Here is a 24448-nt window from a genome sequence, read left to right on the forward strand (position 1 = left end):
AGCACACAAATATGTTCTAAGTTGGTACATCTTATTAATTCCGACCATGTGTTTATGATCCACCCGTCTATTTGAGCTTTTTCGGCAACAAAAATGTTTCCGTCCATTTCGGGATCGAATGTATATTTCCATTCCGAATTTCAGATTTCCGGAAGTGGAATGGATCTGTCTGAAAATTTATTTAACTTGTAAAAAAAAAAAAAAAAAAAAAAAAAAAAAAAGAATCATCCGACAGTTTGATCTCAAAAGAAAGAACAAAAAGAGGATTTTTAATTTTTCAAATGTCTAACCATATTTCCCTTCATAAATTTTTTTTTACAGAATCTGGAATCCAACTATCTTCCGGCTCCATAAACTAGCACATGAGCCGAGTGAGAAAATACATGACAATGCAAAGAGAAGCTAGATCATGATTTATACTGTTTGGAAAGAGAGTGACAGAAGAGACATAATTGGCTTTACCATGATTCATCCATTAGCTATACAGAAATTTACAGTGGCGTAGGGCTTTCTTTATCAACAATTTCTTCACTAAGACGGGACGATTTCTTTCATCCTTCGTCTATACTTACAAAAAGCTATGTAAAAAATGAAAAAAAAAAGAACAACAAAACTTTGAAGAATTCTCCTAGCTCGTCCATCTACTTCCAGGGGAAAAGGAAACAAAAAATTAATTGAATTATAAGTTTTCCAGGTAGATACCACGACGGCCTTAACTTGCTCATGAAATTTTCTCCGTATAACCACCAAAATCACATGATGTTTCATGCGATCAATCTCAGGGTTTGAACTGGCAAAAGGGCAGTCTCAACAGAAGGTGATTCTCATACATCACCGGCTCATAACCGGGACGGGCTGATATAAACAACACATTAAAGAATTTTCTCTCCGAGTCCGAGGAATATCTTAAGAAACTAAATTGTGACAAACATACTGTGATCGTTCAGATATGGCCCTCCATGAGTTCTATGAGAGTAATCTTTCCACACTTTCCACGGTTTAGCTTTTCGAACTTGTTGCAGATCAGCATGATATCTTTCTCCGACACCTTTCCCATCTCCTTCAGCTTGAAAATGACATACTCTGCTTTGCTGCGTTATAAAAAGGAAGAAAGCAAGACAAATTTACGAAAACCCTTCAGCAACGCGAATTTGAAGATTGCTAATATGGAATAGACCATCGGGTAATTTTCCAGAGCTAACAACAATAAACTTAATAAAATCGAAAGTCTTGGTGCTTGAACTGATTATACAGAAATATGAATATCAGTAGATAATAAATTCCAGGCGTAGTCTCTGTACATTTCAAGCCTTTGCGGCTCATGATGCTAGATTTCTACTTCTTTTTTAATAACCTAAGATTTAAGTTCTTTAGTATCAAAGTTGAATTAGGCTATAAGTTATTTGTGTCTCTTCTAATATTTCAAGTCTCACACATCAAGATAGGCCACTTTCAAAAGACCTTAATCCCTAACCCCCATTTCAGGAACTCTAAAAACTTACATACTTGGATATGTTATTTCTTAATGGAAAAGTTCCCTTTTTCTTTCACGTAAAACTCATAGACAGAGCAAGCAAACACATTACCTTCACAATCCCAAAAACCAAAGAATACGCTCAGAAATGAAGCGAAGAAACACATACATACCTCACAAAGCCGTTGTTGTCGATATCAGCGGCGAGAAACTCGGAGACAGTCATGTCGTGGCCGAGTACCCACTTGGCCATCTTGCGGTGGCGCTTATCGACCCTCGCCTCGGCCAAGTACAAGAACGCCCGAGCCACCGCGAGAGTCGAGACCAGAAGCCAAATGGAGGCGAAAATCCGGCCAGTCATCGACTTGAACGCCCGGTCTCCGTACCCAACAGTGGTGACCGACATCACCGAGAGGTAAAACGAGTCCAACCACCCGAGATTCTCGACGAAATGCATAACCATGACTCCGACGCCGATGCAGATCACCACCACGCCCAGAGCCAGACCCACCTTCATCCTGATCCTCATCCTTCCCTTCTTGAAATCGATTATGAAAGAGGTCTTCGGTTCCTTCCTCTCGCTGTTTTCTTTGATTCCCCTGAGCAAGTAGTTTTCTTGAAGGTCAAGAACGTAGCTGACCATTCCGCTGAGGAGTATATCGATGAAGCCGAACCCAACCAGGACGAAGAGAATCGAGAAAAGCTTCGTCGTCGCGCTGTTCGGAGTTATGTCTCCGTAGCCGATCGTGCACATCGTGACGATACAGAAGTACAGAGCGTCGACGACAGGGTGGGTCTCTTTGGCCACGAAATCGTGCCTATTGAGCCAGTATATCAGGACTCCGAAAGCTAGGTATACCATCAAGAGAAGAAACCCTTGCCTGACGATCGACTGCGATGTGAATTGGGGCTTCGGCTCCGTGGCTTGTTCGGATACGAGCTCGTTGATGACGGCCATGGCCGGGGCGGTCTTGGAGCGGTGGAGATTCGTCTTGGCGAAGATCGGGTAGTTCGGGTCGGTCAGCCACGACTGGTTCGGGTCAATGGAAATCGCCGCTGCGTCGAAGGAGGACGAAGACGGCGACGAGGACGAGGGTTTTGGCGAGTTTAGGGTTGCGGCTAGGGCTTCGGCGATCGGCGACGAGTCATTCGGCGAAGAAGAGGGACCGAATATCAGACGGTTTTTGAGCTCTGACGGCGTTAACGGAAGAACGACCTCGTCGTTCTCGGGCAGAGTAACAAGCTGTGACGGTAACGACGATGACGTACGTATTCTCGGGCTCAGGTACGGAAGAAGAGGCTCACTCTCCATTGTCTCTCTCTGTGAAGAAGAAATCCAAAACGATGGTGTTTCAGTGGCAGAGAGCGATCGAATACAACAGAGACCAAAGAGAGAGAAAGCGTGTGAAAATGATGGTCTGATTATAATTATTTGATTATTTTGGGCTGGAAAATCATTAATCAATTAATCAACTAGCGCCAATTGACAGACTAGATTAGAATTAGATTAACTTAGATTAAAAAGGGCCACGCGCTCCGTTGAACGCGCGTGCTGATGTTTTTGGAAACGAGCGAATCCAACTTCAAAGTCGCGGGGAAAAAGAAGAGGTTTTTCAGATTCAAATGAAATGCCCTTCCTACGAAAAGGTAATTATAACGATGGCTGATTTGTTTTTGGCCTTTTCTTTTGGATTTAAGTTTTGACAAAGATTTCAGAGGCAACGAGTGATGTATTATAATATATATGTTCATCAAAATCATATCCATCTGTGATGGAAATAGGAGACGTGTTTAGATTTCATCACGAATCGTTGTTGTGTTACTAATTATTGATGTGTGCGTGTCGTGATATCGCTTGCTCTTATCTTTGCATATGAGATATCAGATTTTATTTCACGCTAGTTGGTGAAAATAAATAATATTTCAAGTAATTTCTTAATACTAATTTCATTTTTTTTCAACAAATTGATGGCACGGTTTTAATATTAAGCCGTTGTGTAATGCCAAAAGCCTCGAGAGTGTACTTTTTCAACCTGTAATAATCTTGGGAGTGGTTTATTATCAATACAATTGATTATTATAAATAAGTATAGAGTTGGATACTAAAATTTGTCAACATATATAATTCAAGGGACGACGTGAAAGCATTCTGATTCTAATTTAGTTGACATTTATTTTCCACACGTCAATAATATCTGTAAATTTAAAATTTAACGAAAATGTCAAACATGGAGTACAATTACAGCACCCCATAAATTAAAGTGAAAATAGCCTCTGTTTTTCGTAATTTTTTTTTAATATAAGCTGTTAAATTTTTTATTTTTCATAAATAATTTTTTTAATATTTTAAGTGTCTAATTTATCCTTAATAACTGTTATTCAGATTTCGATAACTATTAATCAGATTTTAATATCTGTTAATCAAAATTCAATAATTGTTAACGAGATTTCAATATACCAATATTTTGAACTAGATTTCAAAAGCCGCTAACCAATTTTCAATAACCTTATGATCAGATTTTAATAACGGTTGACAAAATTTCAATAACAGTTAACCATATTTCAATAATTGTTAACTAGATTTGGAACACAAGGATACTTTATTAGAATAAATTTGGGACTGCTAATGTCATTAAATAAATGAGTTAGGTCAATTGTAATTAAGTCAAACTTGATGTGGTCTAATTCATAAACAGTTGGTGACTTAAGGACATATTTGTCATGATGTTATTATGTGGATACCATAAATGCTAATTCTAATTTGATGAAAGACCAAATTAGAAATAAGTAATAGTTATCAGTAACTGTCTGCCAATTACTTATAACTGATATGGTCTCTCATTGTAATACATATATTTTCTTGTATCCCCATCAACAATCATACTACAGACTCTCATGCAAACTACAATTAGAAGACCATCACAACTAGGGACGAACTCAGGTGGAAGCTTCAAGATGCTTGGCCCCCCTTAAAGCCTAAATTTTTAGGCGGAAAAAATTTTAGCCTGTTTTTTTTTCAACATAAATTGTTTACCCATTTTCTAAAGTCTGGGTCCACCACTGATCACCACCGTGTGCATTCAATCCAATGGATTCGGGTACTCTTCCGCTATTTAACTTTGTTTCTCTTGAATTGAATTGAGATTAAATTAGGAATTCAAAATCCTTTACATATTTTTACCCGGAGAAAACGGAAACGATTACTGTCGAAATATTTTGAAAACGCGAATGAGATATGAAAAGTGACGCACATTTTGAAGCTAGTTATGAAATTTTCTCTAAATTAAATCGAAGGTTTATTTATGTATTTAATTATGAGACCTTAAGATAAGAAACGGAGGCCTAATAAGTCCTACTAACCAACAGTTATGGGTTTTAAAACTCATAATGTTTTTAATCAATGAAATTCAAAGCTTCTTATTAGTTTCCCGTTAACCATAGAGTTAGGTGAGCTTTTATGACACGTGCAATTTACCAGTCAACTTGATGAAGTCGTTTTCTGAAACGAGTGTCTTCTAGGACAATAGCTATTAAAATTCCACAACTTGAAAATATCTTTCTATAGTTTATAACTTATAATATTAAAGTGTGAGAAAAAAAAACTTATAATATTAAAGCATATTGGAGAAAAAAAAAAGTATAAAAACAAATATTCCAAATTCAGTCACCATCCTAACGCCCACCACCGTTTGCCGAATTAAGGCCAGTTTGTCCTATTAACAACTTAAAAGGATTGCATATACAGAATACAAAATATAATAAAAAAATTCATTTTTTTTACTTCCAATGTTAGTTGACAAATTTAGCCTCATATAGCTAATGTCACTTGTCTCTCCCGCCATAATTGGAGGCGGCTCTTTTATTTTAAAAGAATAGATTTTCATTATTTCACGCCTCGCAGTACTACTACTAATAAGTAATAAACGACTCGATTTAGACTTGGTCCATGATATTATTTAAGTAAATCACTGTTAGTGCGTGACAATCTCACACCTTTAATTATTTTTATTTTTATTTTTATTTTTTGTCTAGATCAACTCTCACACCTTCAAATTATCAAGTTGCAACTTTCCTTCTCTAATCTGTCGTTATCAGGAAGGACTGAGTCAGTATTTGGCTTATTACAAAAGGAAACAAACGTATAGATGCTTTTAGCATATTTGTTAATGAATGGGCACATGCTTTCATGCTCTTTATGGCAAAGGCAAAAGTAAACAATACAGATGAATTTGGATTTGGATTTTTTTTTTTTTGGTAGGAATAGAACGTACCATATTTATATCGATCAAAGGTGAAGTGAAACCTCCCCAATCTATTGTAATGTAAGCAAGCCAAGAATAACAAGCACAATCTAAGCAAAGACAAGAATAACAAGTACAACAACCCACAAAAGAAGCAAACTTTTTTGTTCGTAAATTCAAACAATCAAAGTACTATATATTCAGTGAAGATGATAGGAAACACATACATCAAGTGAATATACTCAGTCGTCATCGTCAAGGACACTCCGACGCCTCTGAATCTGGGAAGCATCGTGGTAGTAAGAGAAAGTTAAACAAACTCCAAAGTTTTCTTATATAGGAAAAACGGTATTGTTTTAACGGGTGGCGATAACTTACTGTGACTTTGGTCTGTTTGGACGTTTGTGTGTTTATCTGTTCCAGCAGTGAGATGAGCTTCTCTTCAGAAACCTGCAAATAATGCATGACTAGGATTTACCTCATGGGCGATAGACATAAATACTTTTACCGACAAAAACACCTGCATGAAAAAATAAAAATTAAACCACCTTTTCAGTAATCTGACCCATTTGAGCAGCTCTCAGAATAACATCTTCAACCCTTCTTGCCTTCTCGGGTTTCACCAAGGCAATACGAGAAACTGCAAGGTTCAACAGATTGACACAACAACGAACTTCATGCTTCCACCGCTGAATAAAACTATGGTATATATCGCTGCATATAACACTGCAAGAGGTGCTCGCAACTCCACAGTTACATTTATGAATCTGCCCGTATCAACTACTCAAAATTTCATGCTGACCACATATCGTGTGTGCGAGAAAATAGACCCTTTGACCTATGGGTGACTGAATGTCGGAATCAAATGTGGGCGATATAATAATAACAATAAAATGGATGCAGCAACATCAGTTTCCTGAATTCTGCAACATGACCTCTCGATGGAACCCAAGTTAGGTTAGAACTTTTGTATTGCAGAATGTTTGGGATAACATAACTATAGGATATAACGTAAGGTTTAACAGAAACAAAATGGCAATCTCAGTTTTAAAACTCAAAGCAATAAAATCCTAACATGACAAAAATACCCAGACACTTATCTAACTAGCTATCCGGAAATTCATTATACTCGACTATGTAGGAGATAAGTAAGAGAAGTTCTAAGGATGCGATAGCTTTAAACAAAAAGCTCAATCGAATTAAAAGTTTCTCAAGATCGTACAAATCCTAAACATTATTTATATATTCGAACTCACTTCTTTCACGTGCTTCAGCTGACACAACTTGACTAAGCATCATCTGCCTCTGTTCCTCTGCATCTCTTGAGTATTAATCCTCATGTCAGATCAACAAGAAAACTTAAACAGCATAGCAAATCAAGTGATAAAAATAAGTTCCAAACCTCTTTGCATCGTCCTGGGCTTTCTGCTGATCCGGGTTCTGCTGAGTCCCACCCTATACATCGATATTACATACATTCAATATGAACCGCAAATACAATCTAATAAACATAATGAACAAAGTATATTAATCTTCAACTCAAAGCTAGGTTTTCTTTGAAAATGATCGCAATATGATCTTATAAACCTAATGAACAAAGTATATTTATGTTCAACTCAGAGCTAGGTTTCCTTCACAAATGATTGGTTTATATCAAGCAAACAAACAAACAAAAAAGGTTTAAAGCATCAAAAGAAGGTCTTACCCCTCTGCCATGTTGAGCCATAAGCTCCTGCATTCTTCTCTGCCTGATCGCTTCTAATTCCGGATCAGCCTATAAAGAAGAAAACATATACAGTAAAATATAGGATTACAAATAGTCACACTCACTCATACTAATAATATACTTGCATGTATTTGTGCCTCAAAAGACATTCAGAACAGGAATCAAATTAGATAACTAGTCTTAAAAAATATTCATTACATGCTTCTAGATGTGGTACAATATGAATGCGATCAGTGTGCTAAAACCTTAGGATTCATTTCACCAAGTTTGATTCATAACTGACGTTAAGACAATTTTAACTTGTATCAATTTGGATTCAATCAACTGGAATTCCTAACGTACCGCGAAAATCTCCTATTCAGCCTGCAACTCCATAACGGAAGAAAATAAACCCTAAAAATCTACAAGATTCCCTACTACTGTGAACAGGTATCTAAGAAAGTGATCGAAAAGTGAATACATGCGAATCGAAAGCGGAAATGGAGTTATGAAACGGAGACGAAAGCGATTTTACCATTGAAAGAGTGGATTTCGATCGATTTCTCCTTCGTCTTCCTCGCTCAGCTTACAGACGCTTTCTTTCTCTCTCCTCTCCCTCTGCTTGCGTTTGAAACGCAAGCACGACCTGTTATTTTTATTTTATTTTTTTACTTTACTCTTTATTCCTTTCCTGTACGAAACAATAACGACATTCATTTTTATGTCGTTTTACAATTTTATGGTTACATTACAATTGCATATTATGCCCAAAAGAGAAAACTGACCATGTTCGCCTGGGAATTTAGTTTCCGAGAAAATGTTTGGCCTCTGCTCTCGGAGCTTTGCTTCTGACAGAAAAAATATTGCGCTTTTTACTTCTAGCTCCTCCAAATTAACGAGCAGAATTCGACAATTACCCCAATAGTTTTTAGTATTTCAAAATACATGCCCCTAAACGACTTATGATTATCAATATCACCTCAGTTGTGACCCGTGTAACTGTAACTCGACTCACTATGTTTATTTTTTCAATTATATTTTTTTTCTTAAATACCCAAGTCGCCCCTAAAATGATATTTATTTAGTCATAATCACATGAAAATAAAGGACGAATAACTGTTGTTATGCCGTCGTTTTCACAACGTAAAAACGACACCCCGAGAGCAAAAAATGATACATCAAGTCCATACATAATGCACAAGCCTACAAGCAAACTCACGCACCAAGTTCCGAGTCAACACTCATGAAATGTCTTTCAAAATACTCTCAAAGAATGTTTTCAAGCTAGACTTCTTGACAAATCCTCAAGACAAAGCTACAAAAATGACCACCCGGTCGGCCAAAAAAGAAGACCATCCGGCCATCTTCACTCGGCCAAGACCACCCGGTCATCTTCACCCGGCCAAGACCACCCGGTCATCTTCACCCGGCCAAGACCACCCGGTCATCTTCACCCGCCAAGACCACCCGGTTGTCTTCACCCGGCCAAGACCACCCGGTCATCTTCACTCGGCCAAAATCACCCGGTTGTCTTCACCCGGCCAAGACCACCCGGCCATCTTCACTCGGCCAAAATCACCCGGCCGTCTTCACTCGGCCAAGACCACCCAGTTGTCTTCAATCGGCCAAGACCACCCGGCCGTCTTCACTCGGCCAAGACCACCCGGCCATCTCCACCACCTAATCAAGTACTTTTCACCAAACTCCTTGGTCCCTATAAATACCTCACTCATTCACAACACAAAGTAAGTTTCTCTCAACTTGTCAAAACTCTACAAAAATCTCACCACCACTTTCTCTCTCTAGAAAACATAGAGACAAGTATAAATTGTTTACCAAAAACACAATACAACACGACTAATGTTGAGCGTCGGAGCACGCGCCGAGGGAAAACCCTCCGCGTCCCTCTAGATTCACATTTTCTTATGGTTAGGGGAAGGTGCAAGGATTTGAAGACCCGGCGAAGAACACGAAGAACGTGAAAGATCCAAAGACCCGGGACTCGAAGATCCGAAGACCCGGACACTTGAAGATCCGAAGAACACGATGAACACGAAGAACACAAACACGTGAAAAACACGGAGAACGTGGAAGATTTAAAGGGTTGAAGACTCAAAGAAACAAAGACTCGAGAACTCAATAAAGGAACGTGAAGAACACGGTGAACGCGGAAGATCCAACGACCCGGAAACTCAAGGACCCGAAGACCCAAAGATCCGAAGAACAAGAACACGACGAGAAGATAAGAACTTCATCAAATCCAACCTACGTGCGGTCATAGGGTCTGGCCCTAGATCGAACCACGGACGGTTCTTAATGCTAATCCAAAAACGCGATTAACAACTGTCAAACGGGTTTATTCTCTCTATCTCTCTCTTTCTCGAGTTCGATATGTTGTTCTCTTCTCTTCATTAGAAACTTTTTTTTTAATTGTGATAGTTCCACCTACCCTTGGCGCCGGATATTCAAAACTTGCTCGGCCATGATGAGCGGTAAATTACTTCCATACTTGCCTTTTTCACCAAAAGATTTTTGGGTATAAAACTATAAATGTTGCTTTTGTTAGAAATATTACAAACTATTTTCGGGAATAAAGACAGATTATTATTATTATTATTAGGAGAAAAATAAATTAACAGAACATAACAAACTGATAAGACGAAGATGAACAACATAAGTTAATAAATTTTCACCGAAAACAAGATGAAACTGAGAGAAAAATGTCGATGACGGTTGGACAGTTTCCTTGAAGCTTTGTTGCTCTTCCACCGGTATTGAAACACTTGAGCGAGGCTTTCCAGCATACAACGACAATCTCGACATACTAAGGTACCACTGAGTACGTCGAACAAAGAACTAGAACTGAAGCATAACTATCACCAAATTCCGACAAAAGGAAGAAAGAAAATTTTTCTGAGAACAATCAGAGAGAGGGAACAGTAGGGAATAAGAAGAAAATATCACTAAGACCTCGCGTTCCGCCACCTCTTCCCGTACTCGTACCTCTCCCTCGATTGGTGGCTCTGCAGCCACAACCCGGCAGGGCTCCTCGAGTCCTGCCGGCTCGCCTTCTCTGGTAATCGTTTACTGGAAGAAGAACAACAATTCATAATGGAAAGATAAAACACATTAAAAACAAGATTTGTTGACTACGGAAGAACACGCAGTGCTTTCTTTTCAATTCTCTTGGAATTGTTTCTATAGAAAACAGATACACAATCATCGGTCGGAAACCTGAACAAAATAAACCAAAAACAGTATATACCAATAATAATAATAATGATAATGTACAAATTAATGGAAATTTAATCACAGAGATCCATCATCACTCTTCCAACGGCTGGTCAAACTGAAGCTTCTCATTCAGCATCGTCTTGTACCGATCGTCGGTGTCGTCCAGGGACCGCATGAAGTCGACCTGTTTCTGGAACGACTCGAACTCGTCGGAGCTCAGAGACCCGTCGTTGTTGGCGTCGAGGAGGCTCATCATCCGACGAGCGTCTTCCTCCCCGGGCGCCCCGAGCTCCTCCATGACCTCCCGCAGCTCCTCCACGCTGATCCTCCCGTCCCCGTTCTTGTCCAGCAGCCGAAACACCCTCTGAGCCCCGTCCCCGGCCCCCCCGCCGGAGGACGGGACCTCCCTCAGCCGGAGAGCGGCGAGCTCCGCGGCCGCCACCATGATGGCCTTGAGCCTCACGGCCTCGTCCGGATCGGCGAGCCCGGCCTTGTAGAACGAGTGCGAGGCGGCCCCGCCGGCCGCGGCCGAGTCCATCTCCGCCGTCCGTATCTGAATCTCCATCACCGGCGGGACCTCCACGGCCATGTGGAGGCTCCGGTACCCGTTCGGCTTCGGGTTCGCCACGTAGTCTTTTCCCCGCCCGTCCACCTCGCCCCAGATCGACCGCGCGACGTCCCGCGTCCGGTAGCACGCGGCCCTGCCGTCGCGGTCCCCCGGGCGGGGCACGTGGCGGACCACCACCCGGAGGCCCAGGACGTCGTTCACGTCCTGCGGCCTCCGCCCGTCTTTCAGGATCTTGCGCATCGTGCTGTACCGGCTCTTGTGGCGGGACGTGACGGCGACGTGGGAGGCGAGGGAGGAGAGGGCGGGGTCCGCGCGCAGGGCGCGGAGGAGGCGGGCCCGGCAGGACTCGAGCAGCCCCGCCGGGTTGTGGCTGCGCAGCCACGCGTCGAGGTAGAGGTACGAGTACGGGAAGAGGTGGCGGAACGCGAGGTCCTCCAAGGGGAGCGGGAGGCCGAGGGCGTGGGCCAGCGGGGCGTGGAGCCGCAGCACGCGGAGGGAGAGCCGCTGCCGGTCGTACCGCGGCAGGTGGGGGAGGTGGTGGGCCATGGTGTCCGCCGCCGCCGCCAGCTCGAGGGCCACCGCGCGCGAGTCGAACAGGGTCAGGCAATACCGCCGGAGCGCCGCCGCGGAGTCGTCGTCTTCGTCGTCGTCGTCATCGTGGAGGAGGAGGGCGTTGGAGAGGCGGAGGGCGTCGTGGAGGAGGTGGGCTGTGCCGGGGCCGAGGCGGGCCCGGACGTGGTGGAGGGTCGCCGAGCGGGCCTGGGAAGTAAATGCGGGGCAAAAATTGTTAACGGTTAATTTCGAAGAACCGGTTAAAGTGTGAATTGAGTGAGCGGTTAATTTTACCTGGAGGGGGTGGAGGAGGAGGGCGGCGGAGATGACCTCGGCGTCCATTCGGAGGTCGGCGAGGGTCAGGGCCACAGCGAGGGCGCGGGACAGGGCGGGGCGTCCCCCCGGGGAGTCGGGGAGGGCGTGGAGGAGCGGGATCGAGAGCTTCAGGGCGTCGAACACCACGGTCTCTCCTCCAGTGGTGGTGGCGGCGGCGGCGGCGGAGCTAGTGGTGGACATCCTCTTGGTGAGCTTGTTGAAAGCTCCGACGAGCTCCACCACCATCTTCCCTCCGGAACCTTCCTCCATTTCCATCTCCAGCCCCAACGCTGCAGGCGGCGGCGGCGGATTCTTCGGGGACAAGTTCAGCCATTTTCGGTTGCGGATTCCGGCCCCGGACCACCGTCTTTCTCCCGGAACTCCGCCCACAGCTATACTCGGCTCTGTAATTACTGATATTTCCATTTCCTATCATGTGGTGAACCTATAAGCTAAAAATAGCGTAAAATCGAGATTAATTATATTTAAGATACAACTTCCATGATTATATATTATATAACTAAAAAAAATGAATCAACGAAGTTCCTACACAATCATTGAGATTCCGATCACAATATCTCCGGTTCAGACCCTAAATATTCTAAGTTTTGTGGCAAAGAAATTAATAACAAAATTGAAAAATATACGATTTGGCTGGTGAAAAGTTATTAAAAAAAAATATGATGAGGAAAGCGATAATTACAATTGATAAGAGAGTATTTCGAAGAATTTCAATCAATTTTCTTCACGGTCCTCGCACAAACTCTCTCTGGTTCACATTCACAGATGTGAGAGGTTTCTTTTTTCCTTTCCTCTCTCTGTTTTTTTTTAGCTACGGATAATAACAAAATAGCGACATCTGTTAGTATGCGTTTTAGATTAGTTCTGTCGTTTGTAATTGTTAGATAGGCATTGATTACAATAATGCCTCATATTTACATACATATTATTACATCAAAAATGGACAAACAAACATGAAATTTCATGGGTAAGATGTAAGAATAGGCAATCATTCCCTTTTCCTAGTGGGCGAATGCCATTTTGATTCTGATTTTGAATTTTTTTTTTCCCCGTGTACGTCGTTTTAATGTTGTCGTATCTTATATAATTCGATACCTGTTACCTAAATTACTGAGAAAAACTGACTTGGTTTGAAGTGAACCAGGGGAAACAAATGAGTGAAAATCAGAGGAAACAAATGAGTGAAAATCAATTTTTCTTCAATTATATTTGAAAGCCCTTAAAGATGAACATTACTAGCTGCTTGAAGATAAACTAGTGGATAAAACTATAAAGCACTCAGTTACCGACAAATATCCCAACAGGAATCTATTAGAATCATATTTACTTAGGCGAAAAGCTTGAAAAACATCTTTTACTGACTGGAAGGAATATTTTCACTTCCTGATCTTTCACTCAGTTCAGCTACCAACGTTCTTCCTCTTGATCTGTTGCAACGGAAGCTCGTTGATCTTAGCAGCGAGTATGAAATCGTCCTCAGTCAATCCTCCTGATCACAATTTCACGAAATGTCAAAAAATGTCCACATTATGACTGAGAAACTATGGAAATTATATCTTATCAGTACAAACAAAAAAAGTGTGTAGCTTGAACGATCGCAAATGCTTACCAACAGCGTAAGTCCAGATCTGAATTTCGACGTTGTTCCATCCAACAAGGTGGAGATCAGGGTGGTGATCTGCATAAAATGCATTAACTCATAATTGATTATATCAAATACATACATAAAATAAAAATGCAAAAAAAAAAAAAGGACTGAGAGGAGAGTTTTAGGTACCTTCAGCTTCGGCTACGTCAGCTACGAGCTTCAATAAATCCATACCTTTTGCGAAACTCCTCACTTTCCACGAGCGGTTCAGTTTCAGCTTACCGTCTTCATTTACCAGATTCCAACCCTCAACCTATAAAGAAAAGTCATAGTCAGAAAGAAAAAGAAAAAATATAGAATAAAAAGTTATATAAGTACATTTGAATCTCGAACCTGGGGAATCAGATCATTTGCTGCTTCTTCGGTCATGGCTCGCAGATCCTTTGAGCTGCACGGCACGCATTTTCTGGTCGCCAAATCTAATTAGAGAAGAAAGACAAGATGGTTAAATATTAAGAGTACTATTAGCGCAACTCTAACGTGATCAACCGAAACAACTAATATCCGGATTAACCTTAAACTGTGAGTACTCGAGAACAACTTAAAACAGAATAAAGAAATCTACATGAGATAAACGACTTTACAGGTCGTCTTCTTTGATCAACGACTTTGGGTGTCCTAGAAATATTTCCAGAGAAACAAGAGCCGTTTCTTGTTCTCGAGAACCATATGTTCTCTCAATGATTCTCAAGCGATAGAGAATCACTTGGTTACAAGACAAACAGCATTAACTAACTCTCGCTGATGCGAACAAATGACTAAGACACTACTGATGAGTTTAAGATTCATTATGATTCAAAGAGCTTGGTTTCACAATCCTTCTATCTAAGCTATGTTGTGCTATATAATCACTGCAAGAAGATTTAAATTTAAACACAAGTAAAGAGCAAAAATGTATGGATCTGCGATCTCATCTTCGTGCTTAGTTCAATAAGGTCAAGCCAAGCTCGCCAAACTATTCATAGGATAAGATAAGATAATTGTCTGGATTTTCGCAGTCAATTTCGGCATTAAAATTTCATCATGGACGATCAAGTCAAGCTAGCTAACTAAAAGCTTAAAATAAATTCTTCAATTCAATCTCTTAAAAAATGATGATTAGAGAAGTCAATGATGGAGATTAACAGTCTCTCATCTCATGTATTCATAAGTCAAAGTTTGTAGCTTTTCATTTTTATCAGTTTGATGTACGGAATAAATTCATATCAGAACACAAAATGACAAAACAACAATTATACCCATATTTTATTTGGTGAAAAAGGCAAGTATGAAAGTAATTTACCGCTCATTATGGCGGAGCAAGTTTCGAATATCCGGCGTCAAGGTAGCTGGAACTATCACAATTAAAAAAAGTTTCTAATAAAGAGAAGAGAACAACATATCTAACACGAGAAAGAGAGAGACAGAGGAAGAATAAACCTGTTTGACAGCTTTATTTATTCCTCCTTTTTTTTATGTGATTATGACTAAATAAATATCATTTTAGGAGCGACTTGGGTATTTAAGAAAAAATATAATTGAAAAAATAAACATAGTGAGTCGAGTTACACGTGTCACAACTGAGGTGATATCAAGGAAAAAAATGCCGATTTCGTTGCCGTTTCGAGCCTCCTGATTTACGGAAATTCGTCATGCCGATGGAATTTCGAACGGAAAAAGTGTGGAAATGGGCAAGTAAAATGCCGTTTTAAAATGCCGATTTCCATGGAAATTCGACGTGCCGACGGAAAACCGAACGGAAATAATGTGGCGAAACAAACACATAAATATATATATTTTTAAATGTAGTTCAAATTTAAAACACTTCAAATCATACATATCTAGCATAAATGTTCTATTTGTTCATGAAATAAATATGTTTCACAACCATATAGTTACAATATAAAAAAAAAATGTATCAATAGAATCCCGATGGACGTCCCGGTTGGATAAAACTCGGTTGGTTTTCTTGAAGCTCGCAATACTGAGACCAAGTGAAATTTCCTTGGTACGATTGTTGGAAGTTTTGAACATGTCTGTCGTAGTCGGCTTGATCGTACCCCACAGCTTTACTTATCAGTGGGCATCCCGGTGCACATGCTATGATGTGCTCGGCACCGAACCGATCTACGCGTACATCAATAAATTCTATTCAAAGTTCAAACTAATTTAATTTCAATTCAAAACGTAACAATTTCAATTCATAATCTAATTTAAACATGCAACAAATATATTTCAACATGTCAAAAATTTCTATTCAAATTCAAACTAATTTCATTTCAATTCAAAACGTAACAATTTCAATATATCAATAAATTCATATTCAAAGTTCAAACTAATTTAATTTCAATTCAAAACGTAACAATTTCAATTCATAATCTAATTTAAACATGCAACAAATATATTTCAACATGTCAAAAACTTCTATTCAAATTCAAACTAATTTCATTTCAATTCAAAACGTAACAATTTCAATATATCAATAAATTCATACACTTAAGTCTTAAATAATTTCATTTATAGCATATACAAGATAAAAAGTAAACACAAAACCTTACTTACTTAAAAACAGAAATAAAACATCAAATTCGGTTTTTTCAGTCGCCGGAAAAACTCAAGGTTCGCCGGAAAAAATGGTGTTTCGCCGGAAAATTTCAAGGTTCGCCGGAATTTAACCAAAAAATCTGGAAAAAATATATATGATAGATCGTCACATTACAAACAACTTTCATGAAGAGGATTACATGAAAAAAAATCATATTACTCAAGAAATTGAAGGTTCAAGTTTCAGAATCTAGGGTTTTGGAAATTCCTTGGAAATTCCTGGAAATTCCTGGAAATTCGTCGACATATTGTTGAATTATACCTTCGTCGTGACGGAAATGATGGAAATTCGCCGATGGACGTGGAATTTCTCCGACAGCCGAGTTGCCTCCTTCCCAGCCCGTGTCGTTTTTTTTTTTCTTTTCCTTCGAGTTTCTTCGAAATTCCTGGAAATGAGGATGCTTTTATACACAATTTTGAACGACATGGAGCGGCATAAAACGACGGAAAAGAAATGTCGTTTCGTGGAATTTCCAACGACATCTAACGTGGAAACGACATTTTCTACTTCCGTCGGCCGCTGACCCGTGGAAATGGAATTTCCAGGCGAATTTCCGGGAATTTCTCCGGCATTTTGTTCCTTGGGTGATATTGATAATCATAAGTCGTGTGGGGGGGTTTATTTTGAAATACTAAAAACTATTGGGGTAATTGTCGAATTCTGCTCGTTAATTTGGAGGAGCTAGAAGTAAAAACTTGCGCAATATTTTTTTCTGTCAGAAGCAAAGCTCCGAGACCAGAGGCCAAACATTTTCCCGGAAACTAAATTCCCAGGCGAACATGGTCAGTTTTCTCTTCGCCTTTTATTTTTCGATTCCTCCCATTAGATCTCTACGTTTTATGTCTCTTTTACTGCTAGAAAATGCCTGCTGTTTTGGTACTTGATCTGTGGTTTTACCGTTGAACTTTTACGAAAAGATTTCGGTGTCTGATTCATTTGTTTTTGCGCTACTGAACTTCGTAGTGTAATTCGCTTCGAGAGATCTTGATTTTGTGGATTAGGGATTGATGTATTAGATCTGATCTGGATTTTGCTGCTTTGACAATCATTTGATTCGGATCCGAGTTCTAGTTCAGACCTAGGTCTTGCTTAGTCTCTGGAGTGAAAGAAATGCATTTTCTTCCTTGATCTTTACAATCACTTGTGTATAAAAGGTATTTATGTGTGTATGCCTTTGCAGTATACTGATTTTTGTATATGTAAATCCATATTACTTGAAAGATGAAACCAGAAGCTTAGAAATCGTGCTTGGAGGCAATTATTTAGTGCTGTGTGGCTAGTTTGTATCGACTTTTCCAGTCATGCAATATATTTGTTTCTTTGTCTTGTTAAGAAGCTGAGAATCAGTTGCTTTAGCTTGTGTAATATTTTCAAGATCCTCACTTTTGAAGATCCTTTGTTGATTGTTTTTAACCTTTGCTCCGAATTAGGAGTCGTGCCCGTCTGTTAAAAACATCCTCCTCCTTGATTCGGAGGGAAAGCGTGTTGCCATCAAGTATTACTCAGATGACTGGCCAACAAATAGCGCTAAGGAAGCGTTTGAAAAATCTGTATTTACCAAGACCCAGAAGACAAATGCACGGACTGAAGGTATTGCCTTTTCTTCTTGAGTTCCCAGTTTAAATCAGATGTTTAACGTGCACCGTCAACATTATAGCTATGTATGTTGCGAATGCTCGTATTACTCTTTGGATTTGCTCATTCGTGTGACGCTAGTTCATCGCAGCCAACTTTATGTTCTGATGAATAAGCTTTTTGAATAGTTAGATGGTAAGCAGTCGATTGTTTGGTCTGGCTCTGTTTTCTGGTTTATTCAACTTTGTTTCGCTCTTGATCGAATCACGCATATCGTAGTGTTCTATGGAATATGGGCAGTGTTCTGTGGAATTTCAAAAGAGAGTGACATTCAATGAACAGTGCTGAGTAGAAAACCATTTGTAAGGTTGCTTCTGGTTCAGTCTAATTCTTACTACTGTCCTACATTGGTACACTTAATCTACAGCGGAGATCGCGATGTTTGAGAACCATATTGTTGTCTACAAGTTTGTTCAAGACCTGCATTTCTTTGTCACTGGCGGAGAAGAAGAAAACGAGCTCATCTTGGCGACGGTTCTTCAAGGATTTTTCGATGCAGTTGGCCTCCTTCTTAGGTGAGTCTCTCCGATTCCCTTTATGGTTACTTGTGTGTTTTTCAGATGCTAGTCTCTAGACTAGAGTTACTGATGTCTCCTATTTGTTTTTGGCTTGCCTTTCTCCAGAGGCAATGTAGACAAAAAGGAAGCACTCGAGAACTTGGATCTCATTCTGCTGTGCCTCGATGAAATTGTTGATGGCGGGTATGACTATGAATCAGCGGAGGATTCTGAAACGAATAGTTTTGTTATCCATATATTCACATTGACATGTAAAATGTTAACTCGGTGCTCCATATTTCTGCAGCATTATTCTTGAGACTGATTCGAATGTTATTGCGCAAAAGGTGGCAAGTCATAGTATGGATGCCGGGGCTCCATTGTCTGAACAGGTATAAGATTTTTTTACTTCTCAACAAGGATGAGAAGAGTTAAATAATACCAATTGCGGAAGCAATTATGGAGCCACATTTTGCTTGTATAAATGACACTCATGACACTATTTTCTTTTGTCAATATTTGCAGACAATAAGTCAAGCATTGGCGACTGCCCGTGAGCATTTAGCCAGATCTCTTCTAAAGTGAGAAGTCGGAGATCTATGGAAGAGCGGTTGGAACCAGTTTTCTTTTTCATTTCGGTATGTTGCAATACAAGAACCTGATGCTCTAGTGTCTATACTTCAGAATCAAAGATGGCGGATGTTATGACTCAATATTAGAATTTCATTCAACGGCAGAGAAGATCTGATTTTGATAAATCTTACCTTTATTTTGACCCGCAAAAAAAAATAATAAAAAACTCGAGATAAAAAAATATATGACTATGAAGCATCTGACAAGAATCCGGAGAATGTATAAAAAGAAGAAATAGTAACTAGTAATACATAATATATATACAACTATGAAGCGTTTTAATGGGTTGTTGAGGATAAGGCTAATATAACAAAGCAATGGATTCGTTCCTGTGAGATATGATTCATAATAAGATGCGAAATATAGATCCTCGTTGAATTTATTTACCAGGAGACTCGTCATGTCGAAATTCCACTTATCTTTTGGTTGGTCTCCCAACTTCCCCCATGATTTCTTTTGATAGTTTATCTGCATTGTCAATCCAATAAAATAGATATAAAATTACTACCACTGTAACTAATATACATAATGCATGAAATAACTAACAACGTCACTGATCAGAGCAAACAAGAATATTAATTGTAGCATAATTGAAATCCATATAACGGATCTATGTACATTCTACACCACAGACCACACATGTATGCATGTTTTATTTATAAAACAATATAGTATATAGTTCTACTATTCACATTTAGTTTGTAGGGCCATATATGTACATATGTAAATCCAAGCCCAAGCAATTACGTAAAGCCCCACACGCCCACAAACATATATATATATATATATATATATATATATATATATATATATATAAATTTTTTTTCTTTTTTGCAGTTACTTCCTTTACCCTTCCTAATTTATTAATAACAAAACGGTCTTCCAATGTATATAAAAAAAAAAAATTCAATGTCTTTTGCAACTATATCGTACTAACCACGATTTTCCCTCGTGAGTTGTTTATGTGAATTCAAACCATTGAATAGACTTGTGAAACTATAATCCTTAACTTCGCATAACAGGGAAACCCATCAATATTCGCTTTATTTATTTATCTTTGTTTAATTTAGTAATAATATTCTCTTCCATCTTTTGAGTTCAATTTATTTTTAGTTGATTTAGTTATTAATTAAGTTTAATCTTCGTGAGATTCGACTCGTTCTTACGATATACTATTTTTGCGACTACGTGCATTTGCGTACGGATTTTTTGCAACAAATTGTTGGCATCGTGCGACAGTGAGCTGAGTTTTTTGCGACTACGTGCACCGCCTACGGATTTCACCGCGCTGCGGTGAGCCTTGACTTTTTGATTCCCAGCTTTAACTTTTTTTTTTCTTTAGAATGAGCCGTTTTGCTCCGTAGTGACTTCCAGGAGCTTCAAAATAGCTCCAATATCATCCCGGCACTCGATCAAGCACCCAAAATTTGAAATTTTCATGAAAATCTCGCAATAAATGAGTTAAATTCAAGCCGAAAAGAATGAGTTAAATTCAAGCCGAAAAAAGCGGATTCGTACGTAAGAGACGTACTCATCAACTAATTCGACTTCTTGTTACTATTATATATATATATATATATATATATATATATTTATTTATTTATTTATTTTGACTGTAATAGTATTTGGAAATGCAAATCTAATTATCTAGCTAATTTTTTTTTTTATGTATTAGTTGGACGATGGCCCACGCATCGCCTTAAAATTACCAACTTAAATTGAGCAGAGGATTAATCTTATGGTATACATATCAGATATTTTTTTTTTATGGTAGGTGTTCTTTAGTCTCTTGCAATTTGGTGTACTCTTGTGTTTTCTTGGCGTGGAGAACATTTGTGTACGCTTTTTTATACGTTATATATAAAGGTAAGATTCTATTATACATTTGGTTTTTAAATATTCATAATAAGATGTAAATGAATTCGTTATAATTTAAATAATTATTCTTACAACTTTTTTTTAATAAAAAGTTTCACAAATGAATATATTAGTAAAAATCAAAGGCTCTATTACAAAATAGCGCGTTTCAATTTTTGTTTTACATCTTTGGACTACGATGTATACAACATACATCAATTAGATCATTCAGCATAAAAATCTACCATAAATAAGTACAAGGTATTCTAATTTCCATACATACCCTTCATTTTTATTTTTATTTTTTGCCATCTTCCTTAAATCTCTTTCAAGATTGCTTTTTCTTCATCAGCACGTTAACAGTGCAGCTTGTAACGGGTCTCCCAAAATGTCTATGATGCTGAGGATTGACTAGAACGAGCATCTTCTGCTACAGTCTCTTCATGTTTTTCCAACTATATACAGTAGTTTTGACATTCATCAAAATAAAAAAATATACATATCATTCAAAGATTGCCTTTCAAATTTCAACTAGATATCAGAGGTGTTATATCAATTGCTAGCTAGTAATAAAACCGTAAAATTTGCTACTTAAATAACTAATAAGCATTACAGAATATTCAAAAGAAAATCCCAGCAGTTGGGGAACAAAGTTTGCCTTTCTAAGTTGTCAGAAAGTAACTATCCCGTGGTCGGAAAGTAAACGTAAACAACTCTCACGGCATGAGAACATAATTCTGATCGTACGGAAACAAGTCACCGAGAGTTGGGGGCAAATTATTTCGAGAAACGCGTTTACGAACCTGTGCGTGAGTCTCTGCCTCGTGCTGAAACAACTTGACAAGCTCTTGAAGCTCCATTTTCCTGACTTCGACCTGATCTACGCCGATCGGCTTCTTCAGGCCGAGATATATCAGCCCGAGTATAATCAGGATTATCCCGATAAAGAAAAGGATCGCCGAGAAGAGGCCAAAGGCGTACGGGGTGTTCACCGACCCAGGAATACCGTCCACATTGATCCCAAAGAGGCCCGTGATTATCGAGAGAACGAGGCCACAGCCTCCAAAGACCGCCAAGTTATGTGTCACCCTAAGGCTTTTGTCCTGAAATATTATTAATTATGATGCTATGAGAGTCGATATCGATTGGAAATCGGTTTGTTCGTGTTTGGATATTTTACGGACTTGTAACCATGCACGGACTGTGCTCTGCATAACGTCTTGGATGGTAAACAAGCGGCCACGGACGGCTTCTTGCTCCTCGATCATCTCTCTCGTGCTCTTCCTTATTCCTTCCAACAAGCTTCTCACAACGTTTCCTCTCAAATGTTGAAGAAGCTCGAAGATTATCTCTTCTCTCGCGTGGAGCGACCACTTCACTCTGATGACCTGCGATTCGGAAGTGATTGGTGGTGCATAATCTGGAGATTAGATGCTTGGGAAAAACGATGCGCTTCTGATGGAGTAAAGGATAACGTACCTGCCGAGATAACTTTCTGACTTCTTGATTCAGAATTACACTGAACAGATTCAAATCCTCGTGGTTTCTCCTGTACATGGACCAAGTTATTGAATGTTATGGACTGGAAAACGATAATCGAGAAACTATGTGGCACCATAATCACTTAAATCAAGGTTTTTAAGTTGACGCCAATCACCTGTTTACAAACATCAACTCAACTTCGTCCGCTGCACCAAATATAGACTTTCGAAACAGCCTTGGACAAAAACAAACCCCCCAAAAATGGCATCGAATTAGTACCTGTAAAACAATGCGCCGATACAAACAAACACAAAAAAAAAAAAAAAAGGACTACCTATCATCCCATCGAGTCAGCCGCGAAGCTAGCTGCGCTATAATTTCGTGAGCCGTTCTCGGTGTATTATAGCCTCCGGCAGAAAGAAGCTCCTGAGAAAATAAAGTACATCACCGCATCTGTCACGGCAAAAAAAATTAAAAATTAAAAAACCTGGCCGAGCAAGGATTGGTACCTGAACTTCAGTAATTCCGAGCACATTCACGGTCGGCACAGAGACCTTCAAATGCAAAGCTGTCACCAGAAAGTTCTGAGCTTGCCATGACCTGAGCACGATCGGGACATCGTCCTCTTCCACAAACGGGTCGCCGGCCGACTGTCCCAGGAGCTCAAACAACAATCCTCCGGCGACTCTCACCGGAACCTGCAAAGCAAAGCAGACAGTTCGCCTTTCAACTTGAAATCAACACCGGTCAAAAAAGTTACAAAAAATAAATAAAAAATAAAAATACCAATTATTGAATGTGAATGTGTGTTTGCCTCGTAAAGAAGGTGTTTCATCTTCTCGCTGATCAGCCTGCTCTCGTCCCTCAGCGCCAGGCTGATGGCTGGGTGGAGCCACTTGGCGCCGACGAGCCAGGCCACGACGGCGGGGTCGGCGGCGGACACGTGGCACCACCAGACTGGCCCTGCGGGGCGCTCCCAGTATGGCGCGGCGAGGTCGGCGACGGTGAGGCTTTCGTCGGCGCCGTCTTCGTCGAAATCCAGCTGGTGAGCGGCCCAGCCGGCGTCGGACTGTACGGTCTGGACGAGCTCGGAGATCCTGGCCCAGCCGATCGGGACCCAGTGGTAGGGTTGGGCGTCACCGTCGCCGTCTCCGTCGTCGGCGTGGCCGTTCGCCGGCACTCTGGGGTGTTGGTGCTTTCCAAGTCGCTTCCGACCTCTCACCAACTCGAAGGCGTAGATCAGCCCGTTCGTCCAGAGCTCGCCGCCGGCCACGGCGTCGCGGCTAGAAGGACAAGGTTTGTGGATTTCTGGTTTCTTCATTTTTGTCGATGCCTAATTATGACGATGGACCGGACAGGGGAGTATAATTTTTGTACGATCGAACGTGGTAAAGTAAAGTGAGCATGGAAAGGATAGTGAGTCGTAAAAATCATTTCCGAAAGTTAAATACTTTATTCTTATTACTTTTTAATCTTTATTAATGATTATTTATAAGACTTTCCCAAATCTACATTTTAGTATTTTTTATTTATTTTTAAATACCATTTTAGTACTTGCACTGTAGAATTCTACGAGGTATTTCAATGATAACACTACGATGTTGCACGCTTGGTTTTTGGGGGAACTTTGAGTTTCCACATCTGGATTGTCGCATCTTGTGTCCACCTTAATTAATGTCTTGGATCTGTAAAGGCTCTCAAATCAAATCCCACTCTCTTGACATCCAATCTCATTAGACTTTGACACCTATTTCATGGTGGTTTGATATGATCATATCTGCTAACCACGGGTCCGATCATATATGTTCGTGACTTCGTGTTAGTGCCCGCGCCTATACCTCCATTATTTGGCTTCTCCACTGTTCATTGGAACTTGTACATCATTACCTCCAAGTCATGACACATCGTTTGAGGTAATAGGATTCCAATGATTTTTTTTTTTTTACACATTATTTGAAATTAAATATCAGTTACTGTTAAATTAAAAAATCCCAATTCTTTA

General features: G+C 39.8%; 6 protein-coding genes across 9 annotated transcripts; 1 reads left to right on the forward strand and 5 right to left on the reverse strand.

The window, feature by feature from the left end:
- Nucleotides 1-384: 384 nt before the first annotated feature.
- LOC149386445 (two-pore potassium channel 3-like) lies at nt 385-2939 on the reverse strand. 2 transcript variants are annotated; one of them, XM_089627201.1, is made up of 3 exons: nt 1648-2939; nt 935-1091; nt 385-855 (listed from the first exon to the last, which is right to left on the reverse strand). In XM_089627201.1, the coding sequence occupies exons 1-2, from the start codon at nt 2784-2786 to the stop codon at nt 944-946; spliced, it is 1287 nt and encodes a 428-aa protein (XP_089483327.1). In that variant the 5' UTR covers nt 2787-2939; the 3' UTR covers nt 385-855; nt 935-943. The 2 variants fall into 2 exon arrangements, with proteins under 2 accessions (XP_089483327.1, XP_089483326.1); XM_089627200.1 differs by having other exon boundaries at nt 385-1091; nt 1648-2936.
- A 2827-nt stretch (nt 2940-5766) lies between these two features.
- LOC149386446 (double-stranded DNA-binding family protein) lies at nt 5767-8111 on the reverse strand. Its single transcript, XM_089624878.1, has 7 exons — nt 7956-8111; nt 7421-7489; nt 7118-7170; nt 6972-7036; nt 6264-6355; nt 6094-6165; nt 5767-5996 (listed from the first exon to the last, which is right to left on the reverse strand). The coding sequence occupies exons 1-7, from the start codon at nt 7956-7958 to the stop codon at nt 5958-5960; spliced, it is 393 nt and encodes a 130-aa protein (XP_089481004.1). The 5' UTR covers nt 7959-8111; the 3' UTR covers nt 5767-5957.
- Nucleotides 8112-10542: 2431 nt separating this feature from the next.
- Nucleotides 10543-13156, reverse strand: CRSH (Ca2+-activated RelA/spot-like protein). Of its 3 annotated transcripts, none has more exons than XM_089625779.1 (3): nt 12793-13156; nt 12069-12502; nt 10543-11981 (listed from the first exon to the last, which is right to left on the reverse strand). In XM_089625779.1, the coding sequence occupies exons 2-3, from the start codon at nt 12363-12365 to the stop codon at nt 10746-10748; spliced, it is 1533 nt and encodes a 510-aa protein (XP_089481905.1). In that variant the 5' UTR covers nt 12366-12502; nt 12793-13156; the 3' UTR covers nt 10543-10745. The 3 variants fall into 3 exon arrangements, with proteins under 3 accessions (XP_089481905.1, XP_089481903.1, XP_089481904.1); XM_089625777.1 differs by having other exon boundaries at nt 12069-12541; XM_089625778.1 differs by having other exon boundaries at nt 12069-12541; nt 12640-13156.
- A 136-nt stretch (nt 13157-13292) lies between these two features.
- LOC149386448 (pterin-4-alpha-carbinolamine dehydratase 2, mitochondrial-like) lies at nt 13293-15229 on the reverse strand. The gene is made up of 6 exons (XM_089625780.1): nt 15178-15229; nt 15041-15092; nt 14092-14177; nt 13888-14011; nt 13720-13788; nt 13293-13599 (listed from the first exon to the last, which is right to left on the reverse strand). The coding sequence occupies exons 2-6, from the start codon at nt 15045-15047 to the stop codon at nt 13511-13513; spliced, it is 375 nt and encodes a 124-aa protein (XP_089481906.1). The 5' UTR covers nt 15048-15092; nt 15178-15229; the 3' UTR covers nt 13293-13510.
- Nucleotides 15230-16976: 1747 nt separating this feature from the next.
- On the forward strand, nt 16977-19232 carry LOC149386449 (coatomer subunit zeta-1-like). Its single transcript, XM_089627272.1, has 6 exons — nt 16977-17124; nt 17773-17932; nt 18345-18492; nt 18601-18678; nt 18782-18866; nt 19000-19232. The coding sequence occupies exons 1-6, from the start codon at nt 17122-17124 to the stop codon at nt 19057-19059; spliced, it is 534 nt and encodes a 177-aa protein (XP_089483398.1). The 5' UTR covers nt 16977-17121; the 3' UTR covers nt 19060-19232.
- A 2205-nt stretch (nt 19233-21437) lies between these two features.
- Nucleotides 21438-23866, reverse strand: LOC149386450 (uncharacterized). The gene is made up of 7 exons (XM_089627373.1): nt 23261-23866; nt 22956-23144; nt 22781-22872; nt 22622-22681; nt 22444-22513; nt 22149-22352; nt 21438-22067 (listed from the first exon to the last, which is right to left on the reverse strand). Exons 1-7 carry the CDS (start codon nt 23765-23767, stop codon nt 21681-21683), a joined length of 1509 nt encoding a protein of 502 aa, XP_089483499.1. The 5' UTR covers nt 23768-23866; the 3' UTR covers nt 21438-21680.
- Nucleotides 23867-24448: the final 582 nt, after the last annotated feature.

This window comes from Urtica dioica, chromosome 9 (assembly GCF_054948205.1).
Source record: "Urtica dioica subsp. dioica isolate 48M chromosome 9, U.dioica_male_clone48M_v1_H2, whole genome shotgun sequence".
NCBI classification, from domain to species: Eukaryota; Viridiplantae; Streptophyta; class Magnoliopsida; order Rosales; family Urticaceae; genus Urtica; species Urtica dioica.